General features: G+C 43.6%; 1 protein-coding gene across 1 annotated transcript in view; it reads right to left on the minus strand.

Annotated features, from left to right (window-relative positions):
* ap2m1b (adaptor related protein complex 2 subunit mu 1b) overlaps positions 1-8,316 on the minus strand; it is a 46,034-nt gene extending 37,718 nt beyond the window's left edge. The window contains exons 1-2 of the mRNA XM_084329978.1: positions 8,245-8,316; positions 6,765-6,882 (exon numbers count right to left, since the gene is read on the minus strand). Coding sequence (XP_084186104.1) covers positions 6,765-6,838 — 74 coding nt within the window. The 5' untranslated portion in view covers positions 6,839-6,882; positions 8,245-8,316. The remainder of the gene's footprint in view (positions 1-6,764; positions 6,883-8,244) is intronic.
* Positions 8,317-23,685: the final 15,369 nt, after the last annotated feature.

Genomic DNA, 23,685 nt, shown 5'->3' on the forward strand with positions numbered 1-23,685 from the left:
ATATTTTTTTGGTGCTAAAACCCTTTCGGCAGAAAGCCGAAACTGCCTTTTTATTTTTTTTACGATAATTTTCGGTGGCCGAATATTCGGTGCATCCCTAACAGATATGTATGACAGGCCAACATATACACAAATACCCAACATATACACAAATACCAATATGTATAAGGCCAACATATACACAAATACCAATATGTATGACAGGCCAACATATACACAAATACCAATATGTCTGATAGGCCAACATATATTTGGTAGATGGTCTCTCTTGGGGAGAGGTGTTGAGCCGGCTGTGGCGGACAGGCCGAGACAGCTCTGCATAGGAGCTTGTGTACCATGCAACAAACACGTTGCCTAGGAACACCAGCTCTACATTAAGCATTTTATACTGCATCTCGTGTTACACCTCAGATATCATGTTTAAGATGACATACAAACAGAAAGGGTGGGCAGGGTTAGGGTTACACAGGACAGTAAATTGTGTCTCAGAGGGAGGAGTTAACCAGCAGCGTGATCCGGTGTTTAGCTTTGAACTGCTCCTGCCAACATCAATCATTAGTATAACTGTACCATACAACATCTATCATTAGTCTACCTGTACCATATGACATCCATCATTAGTATAACTGTACTGTACCATGACATGACATCTATCATTAGTATAACTGTACCATGATGACATCTATCATTAGTATAACTGTACCATGACATCTATCATTAGTATAACTGTACCATGACATAACATCTATCATTAGTCTACCTGTACCATATGACATCTATCATTAGTATAACTGTACCATGATATAACATCCATCATTCATTAATAATAATACATCCATCTTATATAGCGCTTTTCCAGGTGCTCAAAGACACTTTACATGGGTAGGAGAAACAAAACTATGGCAAAACTAAAAACAGAACAAAAATACATGACAAAATAAAATAAAACCGACAGAATTAGAGGTCAAAAGCAAGATTGAAAAGGTGAGTTTTGAGGGCTGATTTAAAAGATGTCAGGGTGTTTGCATCACGGATATGGCTGAGGGCATTCCAGAGGGAGGGGGCAGCAGCAGCGAAGGCCCTGTCGCCCCAGGTTCGGAGCTTGTATAACTGTACCATGACATGACATCTATCATTAGTATAACTGTACCATGACATCTTCCATTAGTATAACTGTACCATGAAATGACATCTACATACATATTACATCTATATACCATGATATTAATGGCATCTACATACATGATATATCATATTTCATTTAATTTTTTAATTGTTCCATTTATGGTAATGCCCAATTCCATAAAGGAAAAAGATATGGCATTCCATGTGAAGGTATTCTGTATTTTTGCATGTGAACTAATAAAAGAAACTTGAACTTGAAACTATTAGGGTGGTCCTTCGTGAGGGGTACATTTTCAAATTAATTTATTTTAAGCTCCAACCACTGGGATTCGTTATAAGAGTCAAGAGAACACTCCTGGTTAATTGTATTCAAACATTTACCCCTCCCCATCAACCTTGAAGTTTAGCCTCAGTTGCAGTAGCTCGCGCTGCTGATGTCATTGTTGGGACTTGCGGTGTGATTACAGATTTGATTTGATTTTGGAGCCATCTAGTGGCGATGTTGAGATATAGCCATTGCTGTAATTTAAGTTAGAAGAAGGTGGATGTCCAAAGCCATTTAACTTAACCTCTTAACACTTTGATTGCCCAACCCAAGTTCTCGGGTTTACCCGCCGCGGGTTGAATGCCCACCCCGAGAATATTCGTTTTTTTTTTCTTCATATTTCATCAACCGAGTGTCTGCAACCACTGCACTTTCACAGTCTTATTGTTGTCTCACTGTTCTGTCCTGTCTTGCACTTTACTTAAAATTATTTATTTACTGTTGTATTGTTCTTAATTGTGAAAAAAGTATGCACTGTAATGTAAAATCACTTTTGTACCTGTATAAAATGGCGAATAAAGTAATCTGAATCCGAGTCTACCGTTGGAAATTCAGCCACCCCAGGTGCTCAAATGTGGAAAAAAAGCGCCCCCTATCATCTCCCAGATGGTAATTCACCCTTTTGGATTGAACTCAATGAAAATGAATGAGAAAAAAAACCCAGACTCCACATTTTACTTCTCACTCATGCAACCGGCGTCGATCAGCTTCACTCTGGAGCCTCAGAGCATCGGGGATTATGTGTTTTTACAGTATACGCGGTGGATCAATAAAATGATAATTTTTTCGAATGGCGATCAGGAATTGGAATAATCCATTTGGATACCATCTGATCTCAGGTAAGGAATCTATGTTACCAGTATTAGGATAATCAGACCCGTTTTCACAGAGATATAAGCGTTTCCCATATGTGTCCCCCAGGCTGTTTGACTGTGCAAGCGGTCAGGAACTAGGAGAATCGATTTTCAGCTCGCGGCACGAGCGTGCATGCATACACATATACTATCGATAATCTAGCGTTTATTTGAAAACGATTCATAAATAGGCAGAGAATATTCCAGTAAAGGGCGATTATCATGGAATGTCTTCTTTTTTCCATGAAAACGATTGCTTTTCAAAATGCTAGAAAACGGAAATGAACCGATAAAAAAAACAATCTGCTACGACAATGTTGACTGGAAAATGAGTCTTTGATAAGCGACGGGCAGATTAGACACATAGCCATAATTTAAAACAAATGTAGTTTCAAGGTTCTTTATTATTTGACATGCAAAAATACAGAATACCTTCACATGGAATGCTTTTTTCTGTTATGCTCATACACATACAGCTCATTACAGTAATATTCCACAATTATTACAGTTTAGATAGTAATAATGGTACAGAGCATAAAAACACCTACATGCGCTTTGATGATGCATATAGGGCTAGCCTTGAGACAAACATATGCGTATACTATTCACCACCGCAAACAGACTGGCAGCCGGCCTAGGCAGCGCCATTTACGGGAGGAGGGGGGGTGGGTTGGGGTTGTTACAGGGTTGAAGGGGGGTGAGAGTGATCCCTCACCCGAGGCAGCCGTCAAGCAGCGCCAGGGGATGGGACCGGGGGGGGGGGGGGGGATGGGGGAGTGCACAAGCCAGTCCTGGTGGGGGAGGTGAGGTGCTGGGTAAAGGAACGCCGTGTCTCCTGTTCTTATCTTGACTCCCCGACGTGACCTTGTGTATTCCACATGCTCCAGCAGACTTGAGAGTGGGGGGGGGGCATCAGGGCAGACAATGATTCCTGAATGCTCCAATTTGATTTAAATTCGATTTGTCGTGCTTTTAATGTCCTGCGCGACCCCCAGCATGACTTGAGTTCTCGATTGTTCGTCAGATTGATGGACAGCGAGTCTTTTTACAAGTTCCATATGGGAGACTTCCAGTCTGGCCACAGCTGTCACCAGACGGTCCAGACGGTTATAGTATTTTTTTTCTTCTTTTTTCCCCAGATTATTCTTGTACAGATCCAGATTGCGAAATGTATATACTCTTTTTTAGAAACTCTGTCACTTAAACAGAGTTTCCAACACCAGGGTTTATGTGACAGGCGTTGTACTCTTAAACAGTGCTGTATTTCTGTAGATCTGGTATGTCATAAATGTCTGGATGGAACAGTACTGTCTATCTGTATGTCATGTACAGTATGTCATATATGTAATGATGAATTGAAAATGGGGGACCCTAATGTGAACAAGACGAAAGTCTCTCTGGTCTGCATCCCCTTAAAGGTTAACTCCACTATTTTGGGAAATTAGCTTATTTAACATCTTCCCTGGAGTTAGACAAGAAGATGCATACCTTTTTTGTCTCTGTGCGTGCATTTTAGCTTTGGGAATAGATGCTCCGTTAGCATAGCTTAGCTTCATCACTGGAAGTGAGGCAGGACAGTAGCCTTACAGTGCCTTACAGTGTATTGCAAGGTCTGACATTGACCAAACTTGATATGCATGACCTTGGTGGGCTCTAGGTCAACTCCTGAAAAGGGGGTCAATGTCAGACCTTGCAATCAAAAGTTAGGGGCGCACTGAAATTATGGCAAGGGTTATTAGCCCCCTAACTTTTGATTGCAAAGTCTGACATTGACCCCCTTTTCAGGAGTTGACCTAGAGCCCACCAAGGTCATGCATATCAAGTTTGGTCAATGTCAGACCTTGCAATACACTGTAAGGCACTGTAAGGCTACTGTCCTGCCTCACTTCCAGTGATGAAGCTAAGCTATGCTAACGGAGCATCTATTCCCAAAGCTAAAATGCACGCACAGAGACAAAAAAGGTATGCATCTTCTTGTCTAACTCCAGGGAAGATGTTAAATAAGCTAATTTCCCAAAATAGTGGAGTTATCCTTTATCAATTGTGTGTATTGAGCTGTACTGTATTCAGGGGAGGAAACTAACTTTTTGGCTTACCAGCCAACTGGCGAGTATCTGATTTTTTTTACCAGCCAAACAGATTTTTTACCAGACAAAAAAAATCGCTAATTGTGATAATTACTTCTTTGTATGTCTTCGTCTAAATAGATTTTCAATCATAGTAAAATAATCACACCGTGTCTCTACTCTTTAAAATATGTATTAGCATAAAACATTAATCTCTACTCTTCACAATATTAGCATAAAACATATTAACATGAAAGAGGTATCTATTCTGGACTGGGTTGGGCTGAACTGGGCAGTGAAAGATGCTGGGTTGGACTGGGTTGGGCAGTGAAAGAAAAAACCCGAAGTATGTTGTGAAGTGTATAGATAGATGTGAAATATATAGATGTAGCAGTAGTCTATCTGTATGTCATATGTTATGATGAATTGAAAATGCCGTACTGTATTGTACCCATTCTGCAATCTGTTAATAAAGTTTTCAATCAATTATGTTTATCATGAATGCATGAAAGGGGGGAGGGTAGTTTTTTGATGCTTTGATCGTCACCAACGGCATACGTTGTAGAGTAACGTTACACAGACATGTTGCGATCGGGGTGAAGACATGGTTGGATCAACGCAGGATTGATATCATATAGCCCTTACCTTCACTAGGGTGTACCCCAAAAAGAATATTCCAATTACCTGATCGCGAGTCCCAGTATTGGTGTCGATCGTGTCGCCAACATAATCCACAACCCATCAGGAGCATTCGACGCTTCTCAATCAGATCGTTATAACCGCGCCATTCGCCCGACAAAGAAAAGTGAGCCCGGTGACATTTGACCGTTGCACAGGCCAAGATACAAGGTTTCAAAGGGTGCTCGATACCGCTGTCTAGCTGGATGCGGCCGGTATTGCACTTTGGCGATCTCAGACTCATTCCCTAAGGTCCCTGGATGAATAATGAATAGAAATATCAACAAAAAAATAAAAAGGAAAAACTATCAAATAGCGAGTATACTCGTTATTGGCGGGGAATGAGTTAAGGAGATATGCCTCTGCTCTTTAACAAGGTATCTTGAGGCTCTTTAATGAGGTATGCCTCTGCTCTTTAACAAGGTATCATGAGGCTCTTTAATGAGGTATGCCTCTGCTCTTTAACAAGGTATCTTGAGGCTCTTTATGCTTGCCTGGTAAGGAAAGCACATATGGAACTATAATTTGCCGGTTTAATATGGCAATTGAAAGTGGAAATTCCCTTGACAAAAACGAAGCCACTACAGACACCATGAATGGAATGGAACTGAACAGGCCGCGTGTAGCCTTTTTCCAACGCGTCCGCGTTTCCGGGTTCCCGTTTTGCGCTCCGATTGGCCGCTGACCTACGCTAGTACGCCCCCCTCGCTATGAGCGTAGCAGGACGGACGCTGAAATCGAACAGCTGTTTCCGCGAGTACGCCCCCCTCGCTATGAGTGTAGCAGGACGCTCCGTGTTCATAGCCATTCATCTCTAAAGTTAAACCACTATTTGTAAAAGCCACAACCACGTTACCATATTTGTAATAATGTAAATCATTGTGTTGTTGTACATATTGTGTATACAACGTGAGTAGCTAACGTAGCTTAGCTTGATAGCCGCCGTTCTCGAAACCTAACAATGCCCGATCTAAAATGGTTCTCTCCTCTTTGTATACCTTTGTCCTCACAAGTATTCTGCCAGGGAACTTATGGACACAACGACAATAGTAATAAGTAATAACATTCTGCAATGTTAAATAACGTTTATCCATTCAACTAGCAGTACTAGGTAGCTAGCCTAGCCGCAATGCTATGGTCAATCCCATTCACGTTAGCATGTAAGCTAACAACAACAGCGTTAGTGCAGCTAAAGGGGCTATCGTATCAACATGATGCGTGTGCAGTGCTTTGCCCCACAGGTCTGAGAAGAGGAGTCCATAAGTTCCCTGGCAGAATACTTGTGAGGACAAAGGTATACAAAGAGGAGAGAACCATTTTAGATCGGGCATTGTTAGCTTGATAGCCGCCGTTCTCGAAACCTAAGTTAAGCTACGTTAGCTACTCACGTTGTATACACAATATGTACAACGACACAATGATTTACATTATTACAAATATGGTAACGTGGTTGTGGCTTTTACAAATAGTGGTTTAACTTTAGAGATGAATGAATGGCTATGAACACGGAGCGTCCTGCTACACTCATAGCGAGGGGGGCGTACTCGCGGAAACAGCTGTTCGATTTCAGCGTCGGTCCTGCTACGCTCATAGCGAGGGGGGCATACTAGCGTAGGTCAGCGGCCAATCGGAGCGCAAAACGGGAACCCGGAAACGTTGGAAAAAGGTTCCACGCGAACAGGCCACTGAAGCCATCACTTCTTCAGGGGAACTCACCCTATGTCATCGCGGTACACCCTGGAGATCAACACCTCCCCCTTGTGGTTGTAGATGAACAGTCCTCCAATCATGATGGACACCTCTCAGTCAGCCCTGCCCATTATAAAAGACCTGCCTGCAAGGGAAAGGAGAATGTGAAACAGGCCAAGGTGGAAGATCAAGCAGAGATACAGGCTAATAATGAGAAGTACATTTAGAAAACACTGGCGACGGGGTTGTGAAGGGGAGAAAACACGCTTCCCAGTCCTTCATCACAAATGTCCAAAAAACACAAGACAATAATGGGTGCAGGGTGCTGCTTGTGTGTAGCAAAACAAACAACAACAACATGGACAGGGAGAATATGTAGTCCATTCCAAATATAACAAATGAACACGATGATCTGAACACAATTACACTATGGGGGGGGGGGGGGGGGTCTGCATCAGAATGGAATGAGAAGTGGAGGTCCAACAAATACAAATCCTGGGGGGAAATAAGAATGACAAACACCTTGAAGAACCCAAATTAATTCCTAGTCCACTCAACACTAATGTTAGTGTGTATACAAACACCAACTGTCAATAATGACCAATGAGGTCATCCTTCATGGGGGACCCTGATGTAAACAAGACAAACGTCTTTATCTGGTCTGCATCCCCTTAACAATTGTATGTATTGAGCTGTACTGTATTGTACCCATTCTGCAATCTGTTAATAACATTTTCAATCAATCAAATCCAGTGGTCTGACAAAATGTCAGTCAAAACATTTGAACACTTGGGGGGGGGGGGGTCCTGATTGCGTGAGTCAGCAGTATCCATCTATCCATGTTGTGGTGTTTAACTCTCTCCCTCTCTGGTAATCAGTCAATCAGAAACACATGTCACATTTTTATAACGTAGCTAACGTAATAATAGCTAGTATCAAAATGAACAAATGCAAAAGGTTGACCCGAGTGTAGCCACGGGGCTGACAGGAAACCGTGCCCATTCATTTGCATTGATCTAATCTACAGGGGGCTAGCTAGCTGTGTAGCTTAGCTAACGGTGCTAGCTGGTGATTAGCCAATTATTATAGTCGCTTGATGTGTCAGTGTGTGACTAATAACTACACGACACGTTTGCTCGGTTCCTCTGACAGGAATTATAAAAATAGATTTTCAAAAACGGGAAATGCTAACGTTGTACTAGTAATACGTCCGCGTTGTCAAATAAATAAAACGTGAGAAAACGACTACATTCAAATCGCTAGCTAGTTACCAACTGTCAAAAAGAAGAGGGACGTTCTGTCTGTCGCGGTCAGATCCCACTTTACTGCATTGCAGACTGTTGTTGTTGTTTCCTCTCGTCTCACCGATAAAACAACACCCTCCTCTGTCTGTCAGCGAGATAAACTATCCCTCCTTGCCCGCCGTGTTGTGAACAGATCCACACGGACACTCGACGTGTAAAGAGAAAGGAACGTTTTGAAACGTGAAAAACACGACGACACTCACTTTCTTCGTGTTCCTCCTCCAGGCTCCTAACTAACCAAGATGTCGACGGCGGCTCGAGCTCAGCCTGCTGTCTGTCTGGGAGACTATAAGAGAAGGAAGGGTCGTCACGTCACCGTGTAGCGCGTGAGCGGCGTCTATGCTTTAGGCAAGTAGCTTGTCCTTCCGCGTTCCCGTTTTGCGCTCTGATTGGCCACGCACGTTTCTGGTCATGTGACATGTGAATGAATGAATGAATGAATGAATGAATGAATGAATGAATGAATGAAAACTTTATTTAACAGATTGCAGAATGGGTACAATACAGTACGGCTCAATACACACAATTGTTAAGGGGATGCAGACCTGAGAAAGACGTTTGTCTTGTTTCCATCAGGGTCCCCCATTTTCAATTCATATAGACATTTATGACATACACAACATACATGACATTTATGGCATAGGGACATATAGGTATTTAGTACTGATACATTTGTGACATAAACGGTATTCAAATATACAGTACTGTTACCCCTAGATCCTGACAGAGTATATACATATGATGGGGAAGGGACTGTACATTAGGAGGGGGTGGGTGGGTGGGAGAGAGATATACATACGGCGGGGAGGGAATATATACATGCGGTGGGGAGGAGACTGTCTATTAGGAGGTGGTGGGGGTTTTGGGCATTTTAACGGTGGCCAGTTTCGAATTGCAGCCTCCCGTAGGTGCTCTTTAAGAGCGGTTTTGAATGTGGGTAGGGATTCACATTCTTTTACAGCTTTAGGTAGGGCGTTCCACATTGATGTGGCATAATTGCGAAACGTATTTAGTCCCTTGTTTGAGCCGAATCTGGGTTTAACATGATTTGTTGAGCTTCCTCTGGTGTAGTGGTTGTGGTATTCACTGACCTTTGGGAAGTATTTTGACATGTACATGGGTACCTTAGTCGTATAGTGTATCTTGTAGACCAGGCCCATTGCAAGTTGCTGTACTCTGTCGTCTACTCTAAGCCATCCTAGGTTGTCAAAGTGGGCAGGGGTGAGGTGGGTTCTGGGGGTAAGGTCAAGTAGTAGTCTGACCAGTTTGTTTTGTGATGTTTGTAATTTTGTTTTAAGCGCCTTTGAGGTGATTTGGTACCATGAGGTGCACGCATAGTCGTAGTACCCTTGAATGAGTGCTCCTGCCAGAGTCTTCAGGGTATTCTTGTTTACCAGAGAGGAGATCCGGGACAAGAATCTAGTTCGTTGGTTGACTTTTTTTTATTACATTGGATGCCATTTTGTCACAGGAAAGATTTGCCTCTAGGATGGAACCCAGGTAGGTAATTTCGTCTTTCCTTGTGACAATATTGTCACCCACTGCAACTGAGAAGCCGTCGGTCTTGCTGAGTTTGTTATTTGAACCGAAGAGAATGGACTCTGTTTTGCCCATGTGTAATGATAGTTTGTTATCAGCGAGCCATATGCAGATTTTGCCTAGTTCCGAGCTGAGGGTTTTTTCAACCTGCAACTTGTTCTTGTCAGAGACCAGCAGGGCTGAGGCGTCCGCAAACAGGAACAAGTTGCAGTCACAGGCTGACGACATGTCATTTGCATAAATTAGGAAGAGTAGCGGTCCTAGTATGCTTCCTTGTGGAACACCACAGCTCACTGTGAGGGGGGGGGGATAGAGTACCGTTTACCTCTACCATCTGTTCTCTCCCCTCCAGGTAGGATTGCATCCAGCTCACTGATAAGCTATCAAAACCAATTGCTTTTAGCTTGTCAATCAGAATGGAGTGATTGACAGTGTCGAAGGCCTTTTGTAGGTCCAGCATGACCATGCCGCAGTATTTGCCCGCGTCCACCTTTTGTTTGATGTGGTCGTTCAAATAGAGGAGGCATGTGTCAGTGGAGTGGGACGTTCTGAAGCCAGATTGGAATTCGTAGATTAGATTTTTTTCCGCCAGGTACTTTTCGACCTGTTCGAAGACTATTTTCTCCATGACTTTCGAGATGGAGGTAAGAATAGAAACAGGGCGGTAGTTGCCTGGGTCTAATTTGCTGCCCTTTTTGTGCAGAGGGGTCACTCTCGCAATTTTGAAGTCCTTGGGGACGTGTCCCTGTTTTATAGAGAGGTTTATTATGTGAGTGATGACTGGGGTGATGGCGGCTGCTGCGTCTCTGAGGAATTTGGAGGGGATGTTGTCATGGCCAGTGGCCTTGTTAGGTTGGAGGGCGCTCAATTTTTTGAGTACCTCATCGGTTGTTAGTTTGAAGTCGTCTTTGTGGACCCCTAGGTTTTTGTAGTATGCTACTATGTGTTCTACCCCATAATGCCCTGAGTGGGAGGGTAGTTTGTTTACCAGTGTTGTGGCTATGTTTGTGAAGAAGATTGTAACTCCTTCAAGCACTGCAGACACAAGTGGTTTCCTTTCGACGGGTTTATTAAAGGCTTGGTCCTCCAATCCACCGTGAAAACTTAAACAGAAACATATACGTTGCGTCAGGTCAACACAAACAATAATATACACGATATGAAAACAATACATCAGAAAAGCAAAATACAAATAAACATTAATTACCTCGTTGGCTGCATGCTACATAAAAAAGGGGTCTTGTTCTTCTGTTCTTGGTAACAGTCTTAGTGGTACACTACACATAGTCGTACACTCTTCGAATCTAGAGAGCCTGTACAACTCGTCTCACCATTCCTGCCGCTGCAGGTGTCTTAATGAGTCCCAGTCTCCCAACATCCCTGCCGCTTGCTCGCAGGTGTCTTAATCAGACCCAAATGTAACAACACAACAGCAGCCTAACGGGACACCACATATGACCAGACGTCAAAATGAATATATTATAAATTGTAGCAAATTAAATAATAAAGAAAATAAGAAATGAAACATAAATACATTCTCAAATATTACACTTACAAACTGAAATAACATAAATGATGAAACCATATAATGGCCACAGTTACACTCCCACCAAATCGCACACACGTGGGATTTCTCTGAACATAATTTGGTTATCTTCTAAATTAAATATTTCTTGTGGTCATTCAGCCGCTAGTTGTGCCCCTCCTGGGGACCTGTACAGAACTTGTAAGTCGCCCTGTATAAAAGAGTCAGCTAAATGACTAAATGTAAATATCATCATTAACATAAGTTTTAGGCAAAACATTAAATTAGTCTGCTTCGAGTAGCGTTATAACCTTCTGTACAGGTATCAAGGAACACTTTTAGTTATAGGTTTACCTTTTAAGGTGGTGTCACTCACCCGCAATTTCAATTTTCTCACCCTACCATCTGACCCCGTGTATGGCCCTTAAACATAGCCAGGTAAGTAAGAGATCATATATTTTGAGATCCTTCCTTCCTTCCACATAGATCGGATCAAAGCAGTCTATGCCAAGCAGTCTATGCCAGCGTAAGTGAAGGGTGGAGTTGCTTCCGATCTTGTGGTAAGTCACCCCCTCTTTGTCCTTCAGTACATCTTCTGTACTTTCTACACTTGACACATTCCGAGAATCTCTGTAGGCGATCCAATGATGATCTGTTTTCCTTTGCTTTAGTGTTGCACACAAAAGCCTTGTGGAGTTCAGGATCATCTTCCTTAATTTCTCCCACCTTGAGTTCTCTGACAGGTCGTTTTTTCTTCTTTTTTCTTTTTCCTTTTCTTTTCTTTTCCTTTTCTTTGAATGGTAACGGCATGTCGTAGTGACCATTGTTCTTTTGCGTGATGGTCTCTCTCAACTTCGACAGGCACTTGATATGTTCTTGAGACACAGGGTCATGTTCTCCAGTTCTTTCTGAGAAGTCTGGTTCAAGAACTCTTATGTCTGAGGGAGTCATTTCTTTTACTTGGGTTCGGCTCACACAGTGTACTTCAGTTTTGAGATTAACAGAACGTTTCACACCTGCTGTTACTCGTCTCAATACTATGCGATGGCTGATTCCGATGTCTACACAGGGATTCCCATGGCCAACAATACTCCATCCAAGGTCTGTACGCTGTGCATAAGGCTGACTTTCTTCGCCAGACACAACTTCCCTTGGAAGCAGGGCTTGTGAGCAGTCGTACCCAATGAGCAGACCTACTTTACAGTCCTGCATAGGTGCAATCTTTCCTTGGAGGTGCTCTAGATGGGACCACGCTTTTGCAGTTCCATCTGTTGATATGTGTGTTCTGTTGGCTGGAATGAAATCCCGAGTATAGACTGGTGGTAACAATATCTTCTTACCAGAGTAAAAGCCACGGATTTGTAAGTTGTCTATTCTTTCAGAGCTTACTACTGTCGTTCTTGAGGTCATAGTAGAGAGCTTGACTTTGACCTTGACTTTGGTTGCTTCCAACGCTTCTGCTACTTCCCTTATAACAAAGGTTGTGTCGCTTTGAGAATCCAACAGAGCGTAAACAAGGACTTCTTGTGTTGGTTGATCTGTGGATGAAAGCCAGACAGGAATTATTGCAGTCGTTTGTGTGTTAGCTTCATGAAGTATTACTCTATGTGAAGTAGAGTTTGTGGTTGTTTCTTTGCATTGTGTCGATTGAGGTCTTTCTTTGTACCATTGTTGACTTGTACTTGGCTTTTCTTCATTTAGCTTTAGCTTGGCTTGTGGTGGTCTTTGTCCTTCTTTGGCTCGCTCCTCATGCAGACATGTAGGATGTTGCTTGTGGCACACGTCGCACACATTCCTACTGTTGCAGCTCTTTGAGTAGTGACCAGACTTGAGACAACCAAAGCATAGCTTTCCAGCTTGAACAAACTTGACTCTGTCTGAAACAGTTTTCTCCATGAACGTCCTGCATTTATGCAAAGTATGCCCTGACTTCTCACAGAAAATACATGTTATGACAGTCTTTTCATTGGAACATGTGGTCAGTGCCTTTGCTTCAAAGCTTTGATATCTTGGGCATTTTGGTTTTTCAGTCTCACCTTGTTTTAGTGACTGTAGTGATGTAACAGGGTTGCAGGCAATTTTCGCTTCTCTTGTCAGAAACTTTACAAATTGGCTGAAGGAGGGGAATTGGTTACGCTCTTCTTCTTCTTGGATAACCATCCTGTTCCATCTCGCTGTTAGCCAATCAGGCAACTTTAAAAGAATTTTCCTGTTTTCATTACAGTCATTTAAAATGTCCAATGCCTTGATGTTGACCATGGCAGCCTCACAACTCCTGAGAAAGTCTGCAAACTCTCTGAGCTCAAAGCTGTCCTTAGATCCCATCTTGGGCCATGCTTGGAGCTTGTCTCTGTATGCTTTTGCTATTGTAAATGGATTACCATATCTCTCCTCCAAAGTCTTCCATGCTGCAACATAGGCAGATTTGGTTCCGAGTAAGAAATAGCCATCAAGTGCTTTCTTAGCTTGTCCACTTACATACCTACGGAGGTAGTATATCTTCTCCTTGTCTTCAATGCTCTTCTGATCAATCAGTATTTCAAAGGAAAGTTTCCAGTCATTGTATTTCAATGGGTCCCCACTGAATGATGAAGGTTCAGGAATTGGAATTCTGTTGACACTCAAAGCACCTGCCAGCATCTTAACAAGCTCTGCTGTACTGTCATTTGAGGAGGTGGTCACAACTTGTGGTACGGGAGACGTATACAGGGACAGAGGACTTGTGGGAGCAGGCACTTTGTTGTCTGCTACCCTCTCATGTTCTAGTACGTCTTTCCGCTCTTCTGTGGCCTCCACTTGATCGTACACAAGAATTCTTGCTCGTGCTGCATTAAGACCTTTCACTGCCTCCAAATGCTGTATCTTTCTCCGCTTTTCCTCCAGAGTCCTTTGTATAGCTCCATGTTCTTCTTCCAGTTGAGCTTTAATTTTAGCTTCCTCTTCCTCTCTCTTTATTCTTCGTTCAACCTCTTCTGTTTCTCTTTCTAAACGTTCTGCTTCTCGTTCTAAACGACGCTTTATGCCTGCTGCCTCTTGCTCAGCTATCTTCTTTTTAGCTTCTGCTTCTAGGCACTGCATTTCCAATTGTTCTTTTTCTTGTTCTTTTAACACTTCCAGAACAGCTTGGCTTGCAGCAGCATCAGCGACAGCATCTCGTCGCTTTACAGAAGAACTGCTTGAATGCACTGAGGTGCCTTTTCTGGAAGAAGTGGCAGAACCAGATTTATAAGCACTTTTCCTGGAAGAAGTGGCAGAACCAGATTTATAGGTGCTTGAGTCAAAGAGAGAGCCTGCTTCTGGCCACTCTTTCTCTCCTTCTTCTAACACACTTCCCCCCAGTCTAAATGTGGCTCTGGACACAATTATCTCAGAAATCCCTGCACACAGATCCACTCTTAGACGCGTGTCCTGGTCTGGAGTTGAGATGTCACGTAGTTGATCATAAATATGCTGCACATCATTAGAAAGACCTGTGACATCTGTAATGATATCAGTAAGCAGCTCATTAGACAAATGTTCTGTTGATTGTGATAACGGACCTTTAGAAGATTTAACTTGTGTCCTCCATTTATTGTAAATGTAATTAAATCTTTGTTGAAGCGCTTTGATCTTATCCTCCTGCATTGCTTTACCCTTCTCTGTTAGAGTTCTGGTTCTTTGAGATCGTTTTGGTACCTCTTGCTGAGCTTCAGCACCTTCTTCCTGACCTTCTTCAGGTCGGTCTTGGGAATTTGCACTATCCCTAACACTGTCCCCTACTTCAATTGCAGGCCTAATTGGCTCTGTCATTGTAAATCACTACTTTAAATTTACCAAAATTTGTAAAGAAAAAATAGTAAATACACCTTTAAACCTTTAGCCTGTTTTGTACTCAAATTTGAATTAAATGCAGTACTCTCCGAGCAAATCAAATTGCTTAATTCAATTGGCTTTCAAAATAACCTCCACATATATATTAAGCGCTTCAGAACGCTTAGGAACATAAATATTAGATGCCAATAATAGCCTTCACCTATAAATTATACGTGCCTTTTATAGGTTATAATTTCCAAAACACACTTTAAATTAGAAATTAATTCAATCAGAAAATATTTATACTTTAACGTTGACACCTTAATGTGTACAAATGGTTAGCTTCAGTTAAATTATATAGGCAAATAAGTCAAAACGTTTTTAGCACGCACACCACAGTAATTAGAATTCACAGTAAAATATATTATAGAAACGTTTACAAAGCACTCTTCTTGACCTGACCACTCTTAACTTATAATGTCCAAGTCCTTTATGGCTTTATCTTGAAACGCTGCTCATTATACTGTGTGCATCTTCTTACTTCTTTGCGGTTATGCGTGTAGTGCGTATTGTTTGTGACTCATCTGTCCTTTGATGTCGGCGCGCCGGCAGCGCAGCAAACAATTGTCGGGGAAGATCCGCTGGACGCCGGCCTTAAACTTGGACTTGCTTCATCGCCCACTTGCATCGATGAACAGTCGAGTTTTCACTGTAACTCCTTCAAGCACTGCAGACACAAGTGGTTTCCTTTCGACGGGTTTATTAAAGGCTTGGTCCTCCACTCCACCGTGAAAACTTAAACAGAAACATATACGTTGCGTCAGGTCAACACAAACAATAATATACACGATATGAAAACAATACATCAGAAAAGCAAAATACAAATAAACATTAATTACCTCGTTGGCTGCATGCTACATAAAAAAGGGGTCTTGTTCTTCTGTTCTTGGTAACAGTCTTAGTGGTACACTACACATAGTCGTACACTCTTCGAATCTAGAGAGCCTGTACAACTCGTCTCACCATTCCTGCCGCTGCAGGTGTCTTAATGAGTCCCAGTCTCCCAACATCCCTGCCGCTTGCTCGCAGGTGTCTTAATCAGACCCAAATGTAACAACACAACAGCAGCCTAACGGGACACCACATATGACCAGACGTCAAAATGAATATATTATAAATTGTAGCAAATTAAATAATAAAGAAAATAAGAAATGAAACATAAATACATTCTCAAATATTACACTTACAAACTGAAATAACATAAATGATGAAACCATATAATGGCCACAGTTACAAAGATGTTTAAGTAGTTGGCTACATCCAGCTTGTCTGTGATGAGCGTGTTGTCCGTCTTTATGTTTATGTTTGAGAATCTGGTTTTAAGTTTTTTACTGCAGCCTAGTTGATTATTGAGTAATTTCCAAAGTTCGCAGGGGTTGTTTTTGTTTTCCTCAGTTTTGTCGTTGATGAAATTTCTTTTTGCGGTTTTGATCATGGTGTTTACGTCATTTCTTAGTCTGTTTCTTTGAATTTTTAGTTCAACCACGTGGGCTTGGAGTTCACTGTTTGAGCTTTTGGAAAGCTTTGTCTGACTTTTATGAAGGTACAAAACATGTGCGCCCAATAGCGTGACGAGCTGTGTCTTTGCCCATTTCCGCGTCGAACAGCCTGCAAACTACCTGGCGTTCTAAGACAAACTCTAACCTTAACCAACTTCGAAAGAGTGCCTAAGCTTAACCGTGCAAAAACTTGCCGTCCCACGATTGGCGCACATGTCACATGACCAGAAACACGCGTGGCCAATCAGAGCGCAAAACGGGAACGCGGAAGGACAAGCCACTTGCCTAAAGTATAGAAGCAGCCCGCGTACCTAAGGTTATCCTATAACCCTAGTTATATGAAAACTGGCTGAGCGTCTCGCTCTGCCTACTGAGATATTATCATTATCTCCAGCAGCACCTAGTGTGCCCGGGGAAACAAAACAAATGCACCCACTTGCACGTGACCATGCCACTCCCATGCATGCCTCTATATTAGGCAGGAAGTGGTCACGCCTCACCCTTCCAAGTTCGAATTCCATACGCAGAAAACATCCAAGGGACCTCAGGGCGCTGAAGAGCGAGACGCTCAGCCAGTATTCATATAACTAGGGTTATAGGATAACCTTACGTTATATATCATCTGGCTTCGCGTCTCGCTCTGCCTACTGAGATAAAGGGAAGAGCGGACGCGTGGCCACGTCAAATGCACCCCCTGAGGGCCCGTAAGCCCCTGCCAGGGAGAAGGGGAGTCCCGTCCACCCGCCCGTCCTAACGAAGGGGGGGAGGCAGTCAACTACAACCAAGTGCGAAAAAAGGGGAACCAGGCACCCCCGAACGCACAGCGCAAGCGGGACCACGTGTGACACAGCACTCCGCGGTCCACACCCACACACTCCTGCTAGCCCACCTGATGGCGGGATGCAGGAGAGGTCCAGGACCCCAGGACTGCCTGGGATACAGAACCCCCAGTCATGTCCATTAGGCAAAACCTAATGAAAGGACCAGGAGGCCGCAGCACAGACGTCCTCCACGAGGCCCCCCCCCCCCAACAGGGCAGCAGAGGCCGCCACACCACGAGTGGAGTGCGCCCTGACGCCCCCGGGGGGAACCTGTCCAGCCAACGTGTAGCAAAGGGCAATGCCCTCGCACAACCAATGTGACAGGCGCTGCTTGGACAGCGCCTTACCCATGCGAGGGCCACCGTAACAAACAAACAGTTGATCGGAAGCCCTGAGATCCCGCGTGCGACTAAGGTAAACCTTCAGTGCACGGACAGGACACGACAGGTGAAGGCTCATCTCCAACCCACTAGCGTGAGGAGGAGGGCGAAACGCCTGAAGCACAATATCCCAGGAGCGACAAGAGCTCCGGATATTCATTGGCACGAAGGCCAGATCAGGCCACAGAGTCGCCTGCTATCGGCCCGAATAGACAGGTACTCCGACCGCACCGAGAGAGCACATGGATCACCCACGCATTTAGCGGAGGTTATGGCCCAAAAAAGGAACGTGGTCGTAAGACAGACGCTCAAACGGGGCCCCCAACAGCCTTTCCAGAACAGTTGGAGGTCCCGACTCGGAGACAGAGAACGTTCCACAGGCTTGAGACGCCGTGTGCCAAGCAAGAACGTCCAACGAGAGGGTGGCTGAACAGTGTTCTGCCCTCAAAGCCCACATGACAAGAAGATATAGCTGCGGCATATACCTTCACTGTCGAGGCCGACCGCCCATCCAGGATAGACTGGAGAAGGACAGAACCGAGTCCAGGGGGCATGACACCGGGTCCAAGCCCCCAACCTCACACTACTCTCGAACCATACGCCACTTCCCTGCGTAAGCCGCGGTAGTGGACGGAGCGCGAGCGTTCCGGATGCCGTTAACCACAGAAGAGTTAAGACGCATCCCCACCAGATTCACCCTTTCAGCAGCCAAGCCATCAGGGGATGCCCCAGAACAGGAGGCAGAACAGAGTTCCTCGTGCCTGAGAGAGGGCGGGGCCACCAAGAGCTGAATCAGGGCCGGGAACCACACAGCCTGGCGCGACCTGACCCTCCCCAACAGCTGAGCTATCAGGTGTATGGGGGGGAATGCGTACAGAATCCCGGGTGGCCACGGACCGAATCGGCCGCCGCCCGGTGGAGACGGGGGGAGCATACTCCTCCCTGTCTGATGACATACGACGCCGACGTCGTGCTGTCCGTCCTGATCAGAACATGCTCGCCCATCACATGATGGCCGAGCCGTCCGAGGACTAGAATCACTGCCTTCAATTCCAACACATTGATATGTAGTGCAGACCGGGCAGCATGGTCCTTGCCAGCTGCCCCCTACTGCGTCGGTCCGACACGTCCCCCCCATCCCGTGAGGGAGGCATTGGTGAAGACCGTGATGTGTGACAGCCTGCTGCCCATGGGGACCCCGCTGGTGAGGGCCCCAGGCCCCCCCCCCCAAAAAGGCGAGGTCCCCCAGTACTGACATGGGAACCTTCAGCAGCTTCCACTTGACTCTCACAGGGTCTATTTTCTCATGAAGAGGAGGCCAAGAGGGACCACAGCTTGAGCAGATGCCATAATACCGCGCAGGTGTATCATGGTCAGCGCCGTAACCGTCCTAGGACGGAACCTCCCGAGCGCGCCGAGAATATCCTCTCGCCGCCACTCTGAGAGGGATGCCCACATAGACCTTGAGCTTAGAAATAAGCCCAAGTACTCCACCCATTGACTGGGAAGAGGAGCACTCTTGTTCCAGTCTACAGCAAAACCCAGGCTAGTGAGGATTTCCACCACCTGCCTGGTATGAGACCTGGCGATCTTCTCTGACCGTGAAGATGCGAGGAGCCAGAGAGTAGCCGAACGGCAGCCTCTGGTACTCGTACGCTAAGCTCTGAAAAAGGAAGCGTAGGTATGTCCTAGGAGGGAAGATCAGGAATACGCATCCTTCAGGTCTATGGAGGTGAATCAGTCCCCCACCTGACAGCGCTTAACAGGTGGGTGGCGGTCAACATTCTGAACCTTCCATCTGGACCCCCCCCCCCCCCCCCCCCCCCGATTTCTTGGGCACCAGAGAATATCGGGAGGAAACGCCGCTCATCGCGTCCTCCCATGGGACCACGACGACGGCCTGCTTCGCCGCCAGAGAACGAATCTCCTCGGCCAGGGCTGTCACTGCCGTGGACTCTGATAATAGAGTCTGTACCAAACCCAAAAACGGAGGGCGGGGTTGTGTAAACTGAAACACAAGCGCCGCCCTCAGAGTTCTCTCCATCCACACCGACATATGGCTACTACTGATAGATAGATAGGTGGCCCGGTCCCTCCCGCTGTGCGTTGTCAACCCTGGTCTCGCCAACCGCGCGAGCAGGGTGTCCCGCGGAGCCGGGATATCGCACCCTGATTCTACCAACGAGGCAATCGCACCCAAGGGGGGGACCCCGACAGAAGGGGCAGTCCGATACGGGGGAGCGGCCATCACCCCTGGTGACATAGGCTCCCCCGCTGAGCATCTTCCCGGCTTAGCTTGCTGAGGACAGCCTGCTCTGCAGCTGGACATGCATGGTGTGTGGTCTTCACACTGCCCGATAGGCTGGGTCTCTACACACCGTAGCCCTGTAGTGATATTACTACCACCCAAATTACGCGTGCCTGCTGACCACCGCGGGATCGGAAGTCCAGACGGGGGAGGTACACAGGAAAATTCGCAGAGTCAAATTTACTCAAATTGAGTAAAATTTTACTCCCAAAAAGACAGTATTGGCTCCGACTCCAGATAGAGTGAAAATGACTCTTGTCACAGAGTTAAATCTTCAGAGTTATTTCTACTCCATTTAGTGTTAACATTTAACTCTACAAAATACCAACTTACTCCATTTAGCATAAAGTAAAAACAACTCTAACATCTATAGAGTTATTTTTCACTCAATATAGAGATATTTTAAGTTATATTTCACTCAATATAGAGTGGTATTTTAATCAATATAGAGTTATATTTTCACTCAATAGAGTTATATTTCACTCAATATAGAGATATTTTAAGTTATATTTCACTCAATATAGAGATACTTAAAGTTATATTTCACTCAATATAGAGTGGTATTTTAATCAATATAGAGTTGTAATTCCCTCAATATGGAGTTGTAGTTCACTCAATATAGAATAGATTTCACTCGATATAGAATATCATATTTCACTCAATATAGAGTGGTATTTTAATCAATATAGAGTTGTAATTCCCTCAATATGGAGTTGTAGTTCACTCAATATAGAATAGATTTCACTCGATATAGAATATCATATTTCACTCAATATAGAATTAAATAATAATTTACTCTGGAATAATACATTTAAAATAAACGGGGGCAAAGCAGAAATCAGTATTTAACAATGCACTTTTATTTGCAACATGCAGGCATATCCTTTGGGATGCAAACAGTTTTACAACAGCGTGTGAGAATCATGACTTCAAGGGGCAATCGATAGAAAAAAAAATTAATAAAATAAGATTCATCAATAAGCTTGTGCAATCTTTGTTTTCAGTTGCCAAGAAATTTGAAATTCCTAGTACCTTGGACTTAAAGGTCTATGATGACTTAAAACACTGAAGTCGACAAGGAGGCGTTTCAGTTGGGATGCAAACAGTTTTACAACAGCGTGTGAGAATCATGACTTCAAGGGGCGATCGATAGAAAGAAAAAAAGGTCATTAATAAAATAAGATTCATCAATAAGCTTGTGCAATCTTTGTTTTCAGTTGCCAAGAAATTTGAAATTCCTAGTACCTTGGACTTAAAGGTCTATGATGACTTAAAACACTGAAGTCGACAAGGAGGCGTTTCAGTTAAAGAAACCAGACATGGGTGTGTTGGAGATTTGTTCACCCCAAGTTGCTTATTAACATGGAGCCTAGCCTCATCCAAAATGTCACACAGGTACTGTATATGTTTGTACTTTGAAATGATCTTTGTTTCTATACGCCCAATGTAATGTAACATAGTAAAAAAAAAAAAAAAACACGTCTGAGGAAGAACTTGCTTGGTGTGGATCCTTCCTAATCTTTTTACATTACACTTGTCAAACATTCCTCTCTTGCTAATCACACTTGGTATATGTCTACGTGATTGTTAGATTCAGTGAGCCCCTCTGCAAACAACTCCATTATATACAAAAATCACCATGACTTCAAGGCTTCATGGGGAGAGTAATCGATAGAAAAAAGGTCATAAATAAAAGACAATTACATTTTGGCCTCTGTAAAGTGACAGCAGCATCTGCACCCTTTTAAAAAGGGATAGCTCACCCAAAAAAAGAAATCTACCAATTACACACCCCATGAATCCTTGAATTCATGGAGATTTGTTTGTTTGTCGCATTCCTGAGCCAATAATTCAAGCCAGTCATCAAATTATTGGCTCAGGAATGCAACAAAAAGAAATCACCATGACTTCAATTAAGGCTTCATGGGGAGAGTAATCGATCAATTACATTTTGGCCTCTGTAAAGTGACAGCAGCATCTGTACACCCTTTTAAAAAGGGATAGCTCACCCAAAAAAAGAAATCTACCAATTACACACCCCATGAATCCTTGAATTCATGGAGATTTGTTTGTTTGTCGCATTCCTGAGCCAATAATTCAAGCCAGTCATCAAATTATTGGCTCAGGAATGCAACAAAAAGAAATCACCATGACTTCAATTAAGGCTTCATGGGGAGAGTAATCGATCAATTACATTTTGGCCTCTGTAAAGTGACAGCAGCATCTGTACACCCTTTTAAAAAGGGATAGCTCACCCAAAAAAAGAAATCTACCAATTACACACCCCATGAATCCTTGAATTCATGGAGATTTGTTTGTTTGTCGCATTCCTGAGCCAATAATTCAAGCCAGTCATCAAATTATTGGCTCAGGAATGCAACAAAAAGAAATCACCATGACTTCAATTAAGGCTTCATGGGGAGAGTAATCGATCAATTACATTTTGGCCTCTATATAAAGTGACAGCAGCATCTGTTCACCCCAAAGAAATAAAAGAAAACTAATAGTGTTCATCCCCAGTGCAATAGTTCAAGAGCTTAGTGATTTTCTCTTTTCCTTTTTTAAATCACAGGAAACAGTATGGAACAATAAATGAGCTTGAATCGTCATCACTGTATGACATCTGTATATCGAATGCTTTGTAAAACAAAAGCTCTTTGACATCAACTACATGAGGTCCATCTGTAGTACACACAACTTTAAATGCATAAAAATGGTCATCCAGAGACACGGTTTGTAGTGCAAATGTAAACAACAGTAACCTCTCATCTTTAAGAACAACACGGTGGATTTTGTGAAAAACTGGAACCTCACTAAGAACTTTAAGGCAAACAACTAAACCTGGACGATACATATTTCCATGGTGTTTGGCCCATCTAACATTTAACACCTTGGTGTCACTTGGTACCTGAAGAGTCTCCGCTATCTCACAGCCTCTGTCCATCACATTTAATGCTACCATTTTACTTGGACCAAGCACCAGTCTGTTGGGATCAAATGTCTGCCAATTGTATGCTACTTGACTTTGGTGTTTCTTTGCCAACGTTTTAGTTATATTTTTGAAGCTTTTTAGTTGTTTTTTAAAGAAATTATGCTTCGCTTCATAGCGCATGCACCAGACATGCAAAAGTGGTCCAATTTTACGAATACATGTAGGATAGTGCACCATAAAATGATGCTTTGGTAGTAGCCTCCTGTTGGGAAACAAATGCTTGAATAACCCGTGGTGCTCTGCAATCAAGTGTTTTAAATAAATAGTAATGCCAGTTGATAACCTGGGAGAAAATACAATATCTGCTATTTGAAGCAACAGCAGAAGCAAATACCAGTGTTGATCATTTGGACAAACCAAGTCTCCAAAGATAAGTGGTAGATTGCGAAGTAAACACCAAGATTGGATTGCATTTAACCCCAAGTCATTTGAGGTCTCTACTAACTTCAATGCAGGTGGCTTGTTGTTTTGTTCCAGGTAACCATAGTTAAAGCTCTTAATTCTCAAGTCTATTTCCTTTGATGTTGTGTAGTTTTTAATCAAGTGTAGTATTAGCAGTTTCATTTCATATTGTGCCACGCCCTCCAAGATATCATGCATAATATCGACAGAGAAATTGTCACATGTATTGAAGTACTGCAAGGAATTTAGAATGCAAGAACGTTTAACTCCCATCACATAGGGAAGACCAATAGTAGTCTCCATTGTGTGGCAGTGTTCTGCATGAA

This window comes from Notolepis coatsorum (assembly GCF_963971535.1).
Source record: "Notolepis coatsorum genome assembly, chromosome: 1".
Classification (NCBI taxonomy): domain Eukaryota; kingdom Metazoa; phylum Chordata; class Actinopteri; order Aulopiformes; family Paralepididae; genus Notolepis; species Notolepis coatsorum.